Here is a 14824-nt window from a genome sequence, read left to right as displayed (position 1 = left end):
GGGAAGGGCGTGGAGTTTCTACAGCCTCTTCAGGTGACACTGTTCCAGCAACCCCCTGTGTTCACCGGCTCAGAAGCTCTCTGAACCCCCTCCTGGTTTAATGAGCTCTAATCAGGGTCTTCCTCTGTAGTAGTCTGCTTTGGCCTGCACAACAGAAATTGATTCTCTCACAGTTCTAGAAGCTAGAAGTCCACTGAAGGTCTGGTCCACTGAGGCCTCTCCTTTTGGCTTGCAAATGGCTATCATCTTGCTGCCCCTTCACGTGGTTGTCCCTCTGTGTATGGGAGCTTCTGACCCCCAATATCTCACTGTATATTCTAATCTCTTCTAATGTGGATGCCTATCATATTGGATTAGGGCCCATCCTAACAGCCTTATTTTAACTTAGTTACCTCTTTTAAGGCCCTATCTCCAAATACAGTCACATTCTCAGGTACTGGAGGTTGGGCTTCAACATATGAATTTTGGACTTACGTGAATTTAACAGGTTCCTGGATACAAGTTTAGAATATAATTATCACTTGTGTTTCTATGTGTTAGCAATTAACAAAAAGAAAATGAAATTGGAATGGAATTTATAATAACATGAAAAAAGTAAAATATATAGTAATATATCTAAAAGATAGGTGTAATGTCTGCACTGAAAACTACTAAGCATTGCTGAGAGAAATGAAAGAATATGCCACATTCATGGCTAGAAGACTCACTATTATTGTCAATTCATCCCAAATTGACCCATAGATGCAAGGCAACACAATTTATTTATTTATTTATTTATTTATTTATTTATTTATTTATTTTTGCTTTATTTATTTATTTTTATTTTATTTTATTTTTATTTTTCGCTTAAAGTATTACAAAGGGTATTACATAAGTGTCCTTTTTTCCCCCCCGCCCTTGACAAGCCCCTGCCCTCCCTTACCCCCCAGTGTCTTATGTCCATTAGTTATGGTTATATGGGTGCATACAAGTCCTTCAGTTGATCTCTTAATCCCCTCTCTCCACCCCCCCAACCCTCCCTGGCCTTTCCACTGCAGTTTGACAATCAGTTTGAGGCAGCTCTGCCTCTGTATCTATTATTGTTCAAAAGTTTGTAATGGTGTTTATTATCCATGAATGAGTGAGATCATGTGGTATTTTTCCTTCAATGACTGGCTTGTTTCACTTAGCATAATGCTCTCCAGTTCCATCCATGCTGTTGCAAATGGTAGGAGTTCCTTCTTTTTAACAGCAGCATAGTATTCCATTGTGTAGATGTACCACAGTTTTCTAATCCATTCATCTACTGATGGGCACTTAGGCTGTTTCCAGATCTTAGCTATGGTGAATTGTGCTAAGGCAACACAATTTAAATTTGAGCAGAGTGTGTTAGTTTCTAGTGAAAACTGACAAGCTGAGTCTAAAATTTATATGGAAATGTAAAGAAGCTAGAGTAACCAAGCCAGTCTTTAAAAAGCAGTACATGCCCTAACCGGTGTGGCTCAGTGGATAGAGCGTCGGCCTGCAGACTCAAGGGTCCCAGGTTCGATTCCGGTCAAGGGCATGTACCTTGGTTGCGGGCACATCCCCAGTGGGGAGTGTGCAGGAGGCAGCTGCTCGATGTTTCTCTCTCATCGATGTTTCTAGCTCTCTATCCCCCTCCCTTCCTCTCTGTAAAAATTCAATAGAATATATTTTAAAAAAATAAATAAAAAGCAGTACATAATGAACACTTTTACCACCAGAAACCAATTCACTATAAAGTTAGAGTTCTAAGACATGGGACAGTACTGGCATGGGGAAAGTCAAGCAGATTGGTGGAACGGGATAGAGATAGAGAATCCAGAAATAGCCCAAACATACAGTTTCATAACTTCCCAATTTATGGCAGAATTTCTACTGAAACTCAGAAGGAAAAGAAAATCTTCTGAAAAAATGATGCTTGATCAAGTGGATAGCAATATGGAAAAAATAAAGTATCCCTCTTCCTTACTAAATATTCCAAGTTCAATTGAGTAGTATTGTATACCTAACTATGACAGGTTAAAAACTAAACTTTAGGACAATGACATAGGATAATATCTTCCTGATCTTCAAATAAGGAATGATTTCTTAAACAGAAAATTGGACTACATAAAATTAAGAACTTTTGTTCACCAAAATAAACCATTTAGGTGCCCAAAAGGCAACCAGAGAGTCGTATACAATGTTTACAACACATATAACTAATAGTTCAAATATATATATGGCCCGGTGCATAAAATTCATGTAGGGAGGTGGGTTCCCTCAGCCCAGCCTGCACCCTTTCTAATCAGGGACCCCTTGGGGAATGTCCGGCAACCAGGCATCCCTCTGGCAATCTGGGACTGCTGGCTCCTAGCTGCTCACCTGCCTGCCTGCCTGATCACCCCTAACTGCCCTCCCCTGCCAGCCTGATCTCGCCCCCACCTGCCTCTGCCTGCCTCATTGCCCCTAACTACACTCCCCTGCCAGCCTGATCTCGCCTCCAACTGCCTCTGCCTTGGCCCCCACCACCATCACTTTGACTGGAAGGAAGTCAAATGTCCGGAAGATGGCTGGTGGACCTGATCTAATTAGCATATTACACTTTTATTAGTATAGCTAGATTATTTAGGCTAGGATTGCTTAAATGGGGGGTGGGGAGCCTTTTTCAGCAGGAGGAGATGCTCTTGGCAGACAAACACACAGAGTCCCTATATCTGGACTGATAGCCAGCCATATGCACTATACTGCCAAAGCGGTCATTAAAAAATTGATCTGCTTTCTTACACTTTACACCAAACAGCTGTTGGCCTTAAAACCCCTCCTCAGCCCCTACCTTAGGTTCTCCCTTTGCAGTTCACCCAGATTAGGTTCTGATTGGCTTGTTTCTATGCCAGTCAGTGTCAAAAGCTCCACCACCTAGGCAGCCATTGGCTCCTGGCACTTCACCCAGATTTGGTTCTGATTGGTCGGTTGTCTGCCAGTCAGTGAATCTGGGCCTATCTCTGGGCCTGATCAAAGAGGCAGAGCTGATCAGCACCCCCTCCCCCACTCTTGTGGAGGCCCAGAGAGAAACAGAGGCATGGCTGCTGGCGAAGCCAGGAGAGAAAGAGAGAGGCAATGGCTGATCAACAGCTGCCACTGAGGCTGCAGATCAGACGTTGCCTCTGTCTTTGGGCCTCTCTCCAGGCCTGATCTGCAGCCCCCTCGGCAGTCAGTGCTGGGTCACTGCCCCGGTACTGGCTGCAGTCAGTGTTGGGTAGCCACGGCTACCCAGAATTGACTTCCAGTGTTCGGTGTTCAGTGGAGCCTTGGTCATTGTGGATGTTACGGATCCTGGCTCTTTATATATATAGATAAGCCTAAGTGAGCTCCGACCATTCGACAATCCAACCCGTAGCTATGATGCACAATGACCACCAGTGGGCAGACGTTCAACATAGGAGCTGCCAAGCTGCGATGACTTGGCAGCTGCGATTCTCAGGTGACACACCTAGAACCAGAGCAGATACAGCCCAATTCAGGGGTATGTCACCTGAGACCTGCCCTCTCACAATCTGGGACCTCTCAGGGGATGTCAGAGAGCTAGTTTCGGCCCGATATCCATAGGCCATGTGGAGGGACCCCACCTGTGCACAAATCTGTGCACCAGGCCTCTAGTATACTAATAACTACTACAAACCAGTAAGAAAAATGCACATACATACACAACCCACTGGCAAATGGGCTTGAGAAGGCAGGCACCTCAAGAAAAGAGTATATCCAATGGTCAATAAACATGTGTTCATCTTATTATTAAGCAGGTAAAGTACAATTAGAAACACAATGTGGTGGCATTGTATATATGTCAAAATGGTCAAAAATTAAATTAAAAATGGTGTCAAATGTTGGTGAGGAAGTGGAGTAATTCTAGCTCTCAGATGCTATTGGTGGGGATGTAAATTCCAACAACCACTTTGGGAAACTGCCAGTATCTTCTAAAGTGAAACATGGACATTCCCTATGATTAGCCGACCATGTCCTGGTTTTCCCTGCTCAGTTTTGGCTTGTGCACATTTTCTCAAAATGCTTTTTAGGTTAGCATTTGTCTTAGGCTTTTTCATTTTGAAACAAAATTTTGTTTAATAGTTGCATTCAAATAAGACAGGAAAGTTCTAGTGGACCTTCTTCTTTCAGCATCTGCCAGGATTTGCCTAGTAGCGTGGGATGTATAAATAGTAGAGTTCATACTTTAACACATTGTTAAATCTTAAAGGCAACCAGAGATAACACAGTTTCCTTTCACCAACTCTCTCCTGATGCCGCATAACTAAAGTTTTTCTTTGATGGACACCATGCAGAGTGCTTTAAAAATAAACATTCTTCTTTGTCTTGAATTGTAGTAAAAGAAGTTCTTGACAAAAACTTCTGATGGGTGTCCAAGTGGCCCCTTCTGGCCATGTGGTATAATACCAGCCAATTGTGCCGTGGCCCCTACCCATTGTCCTATGAGAAGCGTGAAGCCCATAAACTGCCAGCTGGTGTGATCAGCGGGAAAGTTGGGAAACTATATTTAGGAGTATTTGAAATATGTACAGAAAATAAAAGCTGAGCTGTCCTGTTAAAGAGTGAATCGAGTAGTTTTGTTATCTATTGTATGGTGTAAATCTACAATTGTTCATTAATCATGCCATTATTTGGTAATGCTTTGTAAATTTCACAATAAATTTCCTTAAGAGCAATGAGCTAAAAAAAAAACAAAACCTGGAAATGCATATTTAATTAAAACAATTAGGTACTATTTCTGTTTCTCAAGGAAGGTGATGATAAATGAATTATTTTCACAAAATATCTATGGACTGACATCAACTATCCATCACAGGGTGATATCACTGATCACAGAACAAATGGATTGAAGAAATGTCTGCATATATATTAAAGTGGTAGGGATTTTAGAAGGGCTGTAAGTAGCCACAAAAGGTGAGTTTGCATGTCACTCCATGAAGCATGACTTTACATTAAGATCAAATGACCATTGCAAATTAATTTTTTTCATTTAAAAATTCCTAATTTTCTTGTGCAAATACAAAACATGAAATGATAGCTGTCGGTGTGTTTACTCCATTAGCAGAACAAGAACTTTTAATTTATTTTTTGTTAATCCTCACCTGAGGAAATTTTTCCATTGATTTTTTTTATTGAGAGTTGTGGAGGGATGGAAGAAAGAGAGAGAGACATCAATGTGAGAGTGAGGGAGAGAGACATAGGGAGAGGGAGAGAGAGAGGGGGAGAGACATCAATGTGAGAGAGAGAGAGAGAGAGAGAGAGACATCAATGTGAGAGAGACACATTGATTTCTTGCCTCTTGCAGGTGCCCCAACCGGGTCGGGGACTGAACTCACAACTCAGGTACATGCCTTTGACGGGGAATCAAACCTGAAACCCTTTGGCACAAAGGCTGATGCTCTAACCACTGAGAAACCCCAGCCAGGGCAGAACAAGAAATTTTAAAACAGTTAAATGATAACAACAGAATAGCAATGTCATTGATGCCTCAGAAGGCTGACTGTTAAGCCTTTTCCAGTACACCCCTCTGGCACCCTAAATCCCACTTTATGCTCCATACTTCTGAAGTAAAAGACATCTTAAGACTGTCTTTTTGTAAATAATAATATAGTACAGTAATTTGTAAACAGCAAAACCAAACCTCATCATTTGAAATACTTCTGTAGCATTGCTGTTACATGTTCTACTTTACTACTTTCATTAGTCTTAAACCATAAAATAAATATGTCAACTGTAAAGCTTTCCTGAGGCATTGTACATTTACATATTTACAAGAGGCCCAATGCACGAAATTCGTGCAAGAGTAGGCCTTCCTTCCCCTGCTGCCAGCACCGGCTTCCCTCTGGCACCTGGGACCCGGTCTTCCCTCGAAGTCCTGGCTTCATCTGGAAGGTCATCCAGAAGGACATCCAGTCTCATTAGCATATTACCCTTTTATTATTATAGATCCTTCACTTCAACCTATGTTTTCTATACCTTGGGACAGGTCCCAAGTTTCTGTGTATAGTTATCAAGTGCTCAGGAGATGGCGATGTTACATTGTCTTTTGATCAGTTTTCGGAGCTGTTGCTTTCTAGGACACTCATCAGAAACTTGTCATCTTAGAACCGGGGTTGAGAAGAAAAACCCAGATCTCTTAACCTGGTTCTAATTAGATACCAACTGAGATTCTAAGTCTCCTTTTTATTTTCCAAATCCTATAAAAATTTGGTGTCTTATGTAAATAGATATTGTCTAAACATCCATTCCTTAGGCATTTTTCTTTAATACCTCTCATCTGAGATTCTGAATGTATTCTGTTAATATTTCCTCTTCAGGTCTTAAAATCTAGATAAGTAGATGAATCCCCTCACAAATCCTTTATTCTTTTTTCAGCACTTAAAACAACAAAGTCCAGAGAAGTGATGTTATTCTGAAAATTGAGTTTTGCCTCCCAGAAAACAGCCTTTCAATTTTTAAAATATCGCTAACACTAACAAATAGGATAAAGTCTATCTGATGAGTGAATGAATGAGTGACAATCTGGCTGGCTGCAGGACCTTTCTGCCACCCCCAGGCCTGTCACTGAGGCTGGCTAATAGGAACGTTGTTCAATTTTTACTTTGTCTTATCAAAACTAGGAGCTCAGTGCATGTATTTTTGTACCTTGAAAGGAACTGTAAGCCACGAGGCTGTAGTGGGCACAGAGTCAGGTCTCAGCCCATCCTCTGTGCCCCTACCCGGCCCCTCCTGCCATGGACCCCATTCCCCTGTCTGCCAGCAGCCTAGGTCCTGCTGCTACTGCTCCCATGTGCTAACAGCATGGAGCAATTGGGACTGGCGCCGGGCACTGGCAGCTGGTGGGAGTGGTGGCTCTGGCGCTGGCTGTGGGTGTGAGCAGGGCTAGTGCCAGCAGTGGGTGCGAGCGGTGGCTCTGTTGCCCGCAGCGGGTACGAGTGGGGCCGTCGCAGGCAGTGGGTGTGAGAGGCGGCTGCTGGCCCTGATCGCCCCTCAGGAACAGGAGGAGGTAGAGAAACCCTGAGGGGTGATCGGGGCCAGTAGCCACCACTCACACCCACTGACGGCACTGAGTGATCAGGGCCAGCGCTGGCAAGCGCCGGGCGGGACAGTGGCACATGGGAGCAAAGAATTTTCTGTAACCATGAGAGGCCAGCCCTGATGACAGCAACCAGTGCTCTGCCTTGGTCTGGCGCCCCGGCTCACCTGCTCCACGGTCCCTCTGTGGCCATTTCCCACCATGTTCCACACTCTACCGCCTGCTGGCGCCACCGCCATGTTCCGCGCACGTCCCTTGGTAGTCAGCGAACGTCATAGTGACCGGCTGTTCAGTTGTTCGGTTGTTCAGCCATTTGGTCTATTTGCATATTAGGGTTTTATATATATACTAGAGGCTGGGTGCACAAAAGTTTGTGCACTCAGGGTAGAGGAGGGGATCCCCCCCAGCCCGGCCTGTGCTCTCTCACAGTCTGTGACCCCTCGGGACATAACGACCTGCTGGCTTAGGCCTGCTCCCGGGTGGCAGAGGGCAAGCCCAATCCCTAGGTGCAGCTCCTGGTCAGGCTCAGAGCAGGGCCGAATGGGGAGTTGGGGCACCGCCCCTGTCATGCACAGAGCAGGGTGGATAGGGAGGTTGGGATGCCAACGTCAATCACGCTCAGGGTAGGGCCAATTGTGGGGTTGGGGCACTGCACCCTGTCACACTCAAGGCAGGGTCAATGGGGAGGTGGCAGCACCACCCCCTGTCAAGAACAGAGCAGGGCCGATCAGGGGTTTGGGGCACTGTACCCTGTCACTCACAGAGCAGGGCCAATCAGGGGGTTGGGGTGCTGCCCCCTGTCACGCACAGAGCAGGGCCTATCAGGGGGATTGGGGCTCCGTACCTTGTCACGCACAGAGCAGGGTCAATCAGGGGGTTGGGGAGCTCCCCCTTGGCATGCACAGTGCAGAGCCCATCATGGGGTTGAGGAGCTGCCCCCTGTCACTCACAGAGTAGGGTGGATAGGAGAGTTAGGGCACCGCCCGGTCAAACACAGAGCAGGGCAGATCAGGGGGTTGGGGCGCTGCATCCTGTCACACTCAGGGCAAGGTCAATGGGGAGGTTATGGCTCTCCTCCGTCCCACACAGAGCAGGGCCCATGGGGTTGAGAGGGTTGGGGCGCCGCACCCTGTCACACACAGAGCATGGCCAATCAGGGGGTTGGGGTGCCGCCACTGTCACACTCAGGGCAGGGAAGATGGGGAGGTTATGGCTCTACCCCGTCACACACAGTTCAGGGCCTGTTGGGGGGGGGGGGGGAGTTAGGGTGCCGCATCCTGTCACACACAGAGCAGGGGCCATGGGGGGGGGGTTGGCTTGGGGCGCTGCACCCTGTCAAACACAGAGCCACAGGGCGATCAAGGGATTGGGGAGCTCCCCCCTATCAGGCACAGAGCAGGACAGATCAGGGGGTTGGGGTGCTGCCCCCTGTCAAGCTGATCCTGGGGCTGGGAGGCATATTACCCTTTTACTATATAGAATAGAGGCATGGTGCATGGGTGGCGGATGGCTGGTTTGCCCTGAAGGGTGTCCTGGATCAGGGCGGGGGTCCCCACTCAGGTGCCTAGCCAGTCTGGGTGAGGGGCTGAGGGCCGTTTTCCGGCTGGCGGGTGACTGAAGCTCCCTACCGCTCCTTTTTATCTTTTTCTTTTTTTTTCTATTCTGGGCCAGCTTTAGCTCTGAGGCTTCCGCTGCTGAAAACTTTGATACAATGTTGCGGTCCGGCTGGCTGATGCCCGGCTGACTGAAAGCCGGTTTCTGGGGTTATGTTTAGCTTCTATATTTGCAACATAGTTGCTTAGAGTTGCAGCTGAGAGGCCGGCAAGTCAGGTGGGGAACGTTGGAGTCCGCAGTCACTGGAGCAAGCAAGCCTCCCTGTTCGCTTCAGTGCATGGATATGCTGATTAGCCAATGGGAAGGGTAGCGGTCGTACGCTAAGTACCATGTTTCTCTTTTATTAGAGTAGATATAGATAGATTTCAGGGCTACAAAAAGGTATAGCTAATCTAACCAACATACACACACCTACCACTCATCTCTAGAAAAAAAGTTCACAGGTGCACTTGAACACCATATGCATTATTCCTATTTGCACTAATTGTTCTTATTCCCTAGTATTTCAAGTCCAGTTTTTTCATTCATGTCTTTGTCATCTATCCTACTGACTTTCTTCTGTTGTTGTTCATCCTTACCCAAGAATATTTTTCCCACTGATTTTTAGAGAGGGTGGAAAGGGAGGCAGGGAGGGAAGAGAGGGAGAGAGAAACACTGATGTGAGAAGAGAGATACACCTTTTGGTTACCTCTGCTCATGACTCAACAGGGACCTGGGATTGAAGCTGCAACCCAGGTATGTGTCCTTGAACACTTTGGCGTGCAGGCCCACACTGTAACCACGGAACCACATCGGCCAGTGCCTGGCTGATCTTTTATACTTGCTTTTTTTTCTGTTCAACATTATGTTTTGGAAACTTCCCACGTTTATATCTAGTTTATTCATTTTTACGTTTACACATTCAGTGCATTACCATTCTTCCACTAATGCATATTTATATCACTTCCAATTTTCCACTATGGACCACACCCATAGTTGTTTGTGTGAGATATTTCTATAAATCTGTTTACTGCATGCACCTTAGATATTTCATAAAAACAACAAAACATAAAAACTGATATCTATAGTCATGGCAGCCAGCTTATCTTCCCATTGCCTCATTAAATGTAACTTGTGTTATCTACACTAATAAAAGAGAAACATGGTAATTAGCGTACAACCGCTACCCTTCCCATTGGCTAATCAGCATATCCTTATGCAAATTAACTTCAGCCAAGATGGCGGCCGGCAGCCAGGCAGCTGGAAGCGAACATGAGGCTTGCTTGCTCCAGGGACTGCAGACTCCAATGTTCCCGCCTGCCTTGCAGGCCTCTGAGCTGGCAGTTTGAAACTTTGTAACAAATATAGCCGGCTGGGATCTCAGAGCTGAAGTTATACATTGTTTCGATTACAGAACGGCAAACAAACCAGCAGCGGAAGCCTCAGAGCTAGAGCCAGAGCTAAAGCTGGCCCAAAATAACATAAAAAAAAGAAAAAAGGAGTGGTTGAGAGCTTCAGTCAAAACCGCCAGCCTGAAAGCAGCCCTCAGCCCCTGACCCAGACTGGCCAGGCACCCCAGTCGGGACCCCCACCCTGAAGGGTGTGTGACCAGCTGCAAACAGCCATCATCCCCTCACCCAGGCTGGCCAGGCACCCCAGTGGGGACCCCCACCCTGATCCAGGACACCCTTCAGGGCAAACCAGCCGGCCCCAAGGCCTCTATCCTATATAGTAAAAGGGTAATATGCCTCCCAGCACCGGGATCAGCGGAACCGCGAGGCCTCCTGGCACCGGATCACCGTGACAGGGGGCAGCTCCTGAAACCCCTGATCGGCCTGCTCTGTGTGTGACAGGGGTTGGCGCCCCAACCCCCCCCCCCCCCTCCATGGGCCCTGCTGTGTCTGTGACGGGATAGAGCCATAACCTCCCCATCGGCCCTGCCCTGAGTGTGACAGTGGTGGCGCCCCAACCCCCTGATCCGCCCTGCTCTGTGTGTGACAGGGGACGGTACCCTAACTCCCCTAACGGCCCTACTCTGTGTGTGACGGGGGAGCTCCCCAACACCCTGATGGGCCCTGCTCTGTGCATGACGGGGGGGGGGGGGCAGTGCACCAACCCCCTGATTGGCCCTGCTCTGTGAGTGACAGGGGGCAGCGCCCCAACCCCCTGATTGGCCCTGCTCTGTGCATCACAGGGGGTGGTGCCACAACCTCCCCATTGACCCTGCCTTGAGTGTGATAGGGGGCTGTGCCCCAACCCCCCAATCAGCCCTACCCTGAGCGTGACTGAGGGTGGCATCGCAACCTCCCAATCCACCCTGCTCTGTGCATGACAGGGGATGGCGCCCCAACTCCCCAATCAGCCCTGCTCTGAGCCAGACCAGGGGCTGCACCTAGGGATTGGGCCTGCCCTCTGCCACCCAGGAGCAGGCCTAAGCCAGCACGTTGTTATCTCCCGAGGGGTCCCAGACTGCGAGGGGGCACAGGCCAGGCTGAGGGACCCCCCCTCCCCCCCCGAGTGCACAAATTTTTGTGCACCGGGCCTCTAGTTTCTTATAAGCATTGATAATTTTAAGATATTAAGAAGGCAATAGCCTGAGATTTCAAAAACCTTTCAGCGTGTCATTCAGCCTCTCAGAACTTGAATTTTCTAAACACCAATGAGTGGAACGGTACGGTTGTAGGCATGCACACATTCCACGTGACTTCAAATCTCTGTGTTTAAGGACTTTGGCTGCTTGTTATCCCCCCAAGACTGTCAACCCACCCCCACTTTTAAAAATAACTTTTTGATATTGAAATTTCAAATGTATAAAAAATAGAGAAAATAGAATAATGAACTTTTATGTTCTTATCATTTAGTTTTAACAATTATTAATTCAGGCCCTCTTGATTCATACATGCCTATTGCCTACACACTCCCCTCTCCTCCACATTCTTTGAAGCATATCTTGGAATTCTAGGATCTTAATCTGAAAGATAACAATTTTTTTCTTTTAAACAATGGCAATAACATGATCACACAAACACAATTAATAGTCAGTCTTTATTAATAAAATAACCAGTAAGAGTACACATTTTCAATATTTTCTCATAACAATTTTATGAACCTTGGTCCAGGGGTTCCGCCTTGCCCACGGCCCGACTTTCTGATAACGATCACGATCACGATCACAGTCACAATCATGGGCCGCAGGAAAGGCAGCTTCTGGGTCAGGGGACATCGCCTCTCCTGGGGCCTGGCTTTCAGATCACAATCACTATCATGTCCACAGGCAAGGCAGCTCCTGGGTCCCAGGGTGCCTCCTTGCCTGCGGCCCAGCTTTCAGATCATGATCACGACCATGGGCCGCAGGCAAGGCGGCTCCTGTGTCCCAAGGTGCTGTCCTGCCTGTGGCCTGGCTTTCAAATCTCAATCCCGGGCCGCAGGCAAGGAGGTACCTGGGTCCCGGGGTGCCGCCTTGCCAAGAGCCCAGCTTTCTGATCACGATCAAGTGCTCGATCACGAGCTGCAGGCAAGGCAGCTCCTGGGTACTGGGGTGGTGCCTTGCCTGCGGCCCAGTTTTCCAATCATGAAAACGAACAAAGGCCACAGTCAAGGTGGCTGATGGGTCCTGGGGTGCCGCCTTGCCTGCGGTCCTGCTTTCAGATCTCAATCACAGGCCACAGGCAGGGCGGCACCTTTGTGCCCAGGGGCTGCCTTGCCTGGGGTCCTCTTTTCTGATCTCGATCTTAATCACAAGCCACAGGCAAGGTGGCTCCATGGTCTGAGGGGCACCCCTTGTCTGTGACCTGGCTTTCAAATCACTATCACGGGCTGCAGGCAAGGCAGCTCCTGGGTCCCGGGGTTAGGCCTTGCCTGTGGTCCTGCATTCCAATCTCAATCATGGGCCACAGGCAAGGCGGCTCCTGGGACCCGGGGTGCCCCCATGCCTGAGGCCAGGCTTTCAGATCAGGATCATGATAATGGGCCAGAGGCAAGGCGGCTCCTGGGTTCCAGTGTGCCGCCATGCCTGAGGCCGGCCCTGTGAGCATTATCACGATCACGGGCCCCCTTGTGTCCCGGGGTGCCCCCTTGCCTGTGGTCCTGCTTTTAAATCACGATCGCAATCACGGCTGTAGGCAAGGCAGCTCCTGGGTCCGGGGGTGCCGCCTTGTCTGTGGTCCGGCTTTCAAATCACGATCATGGGCCACAGGGAAGATGGCTGATGGGTCCTGGGGTGCCGCCTTGCCTGTGGTCCTGCATTCCTATCTCAATCACCAGATGCAGGCAAGGCTGAGGACCCAGGGTGTTGCCTTGCCTGCGGCCTTACTTTCTGATCATGATCGCAATCACAGGCCTCAGGCAAGGCGGCCCCTTTGTCCCGGGTTGTCACCTTGCCTGTGGTCCGGCTTTCAAATCACCATCATGGCCCACAGGCAAGGCGGCTCCTGGGATTTGGGGTGCCATCTTGCCTGTGGTCTGGCTTTCAGATCTCAATCATGGGAAGAGGGCAAGGCAGCTCCTGGGACCCAGGGTGTCGCCTTGCCTGCGGCCTTAATTTCCAATTTCTATCACGATCACAATCACGTTCACGGCTGCAGCCAAGGCATCTCCTAGGTCCCGGGTTGCCGCCTTGCCTGCGGTCCTTCTTTCAAATCACAATCATGGGCCATAGGCAAGGTGACTCCTGGGACCCGGGGGGCCACATTGCCTGTGGTCCGGCTTTCCTATCTTAATCACCGGATGCAGGAAAGCTGGCTCCTGGGACCCAGGGTGTTGCCTGGCTTGAGGCCTTACTTTCTGATCACTATTATAATCATGGGCCACAGGCAAGGTGGCCCCTTTGTCCCGGGGTCCCACCTTGCATGTGGTCCGGCTTTCAAATCACGATCATGGCCCATAGGCATGGCGGTTCCTGGGACACAGGGTGCTGCATGGCCTTCGGCTCAGCTTTCTGATCATGATCATAATCACGGGCCACAGGCATGATGGCTGATGGGTTCTTGGGTGCCGCCATGCCTGTGGACTTCTTTCAGATCAAGATCAAGATCACGATCATGGCTGCAGGCAAGGCAGTTCGTAGGTCTCCGGGTGCCGCCTTGCCTGCGGCCCAGCTTTCAAATCTCGATCACAGTCCTCAGGCAAGACGGCTCCTGGGTCCCGGTGTGCCACCTTGGCTGTGGTTCTTCTTTCTGATTTCAATCACAGGGCACAGGCAAGGCGGCTCCTGGGACACAGGGTGCTGCCTTGCCTGTGGCCTTAATTTCTAATTACTATCACGAAAATAATCAGGATCACCCTGCAGGCAAGGCACCTCCTGGGTCCCGGGGTGCCGCCTTGTCTGTGGTCCGGCTTTCAAATCATGATCATGGGCCACAGGCAAGGCGGCTCCTGGGACACAGGGTGCTGCCTTGCCTGTGGCCTTAATTTCTAATTACTATCACGAAAATAATCAGGATCACCCTGCAGGCAAGGCACCTCCTGGGTCCCGGGGTGCCGCCTTGTCTGTGGTCCGGCTTTCAAATCATGATCATGGGCCACAGGCAAGGCGGGTCCTGGGACACGGGGTGCCACCTTCCCTGTGGTCCAGCTTTCCTATCTGAATTACCGGATGCAGGCAAGGCGGCTCCTGGGACCCAGATTGTTGCCTTGCCTGCGGACTTACTTTCTGATCTTGATCACGATCACAGGCCGCAGGCAAGGCGGCCCCTGTTCCCAGGTTGCAGCCTTGCCTGTGGTCTGGCTTTCAAATCACGATCATGGCCCACAGGCATGGCGGTTCCTGGGACGCAGGGTGCTGCCTAGCCTTCGGCTCAGCTTTCCAATCATGATCATAATCACGGGCCACAGTCAAGATTGCTGATGGGACCTGGGGTGCCGCCTTGCCAGTGGTCCTGATTTCAGATCAAGATCAACATCACCATCATGGCTGAAGGCAAGGCATTTCAGAGGTCTCGGGTGAGGCCTTGCAGGTGGCCAGCTTTCAAATCACGATCACAGTTCTCAGGAAAGGCGGCTCCTGGGTCCCAGTAAGCCACCTTGCCTGTGGTCCTGCTTGAAATCATGATCATGGGCCACAGGCAAGGGGGCTCCTGGGACCCGGGGTGCCACCTTGCCTGTGATCCGGCTTTCCGATCTCAATCACCTGACACAGGCAAGGCGGTTCTTTGGACCCAGGGTGCTGCC

The 14824-nt window shown here is 49.3% G+C and overlaps 1 protein-coding gene across 1 annotated transcript in view; it reads right to left on the bottom strand.

Annotated features, from left to right (window-relative positions):
- LOC139016149 (cyclin-Y-like protein 1) overlaps positions 1-13655 on the bottom strand; it is a 75162-nt gene extending 61507 nt beyond the window's left edge. Inside the window, exon 1 of the mRNA XM_070423828.1 lies at positions 13527-13655. Coding sequence (XP_070279929.1) covers positions 13527-13655 — 129 coding nt within the window. The remainder of the gene's footprint in view (positions 1-13526) is intronic.
- Positions 13656-14824: the final 1169 nt, after the last annotated feature.

This window comes from Myotis yumanensis, unplaced genomic scaffold, assembly GCF_028538775.1.
Source record: "Myotis yumanensis isolate MYYU_CA2020_CCGP unplaced genomic scaffold, mMyoYum1.0.hap1 SCAF_1, whole genome shotgun sequence".
Lineage (NCBI taxonomy): Eukaryota > Metazoa > Chordata > Mammalia > Chiroptera > Vespertilionidae > Myotis > Myotis yumanensis.
Note: the sequence above shows the minus strand (reverse complement) of the source record. Positions and strands in the feature narration are given on the sequence as shown.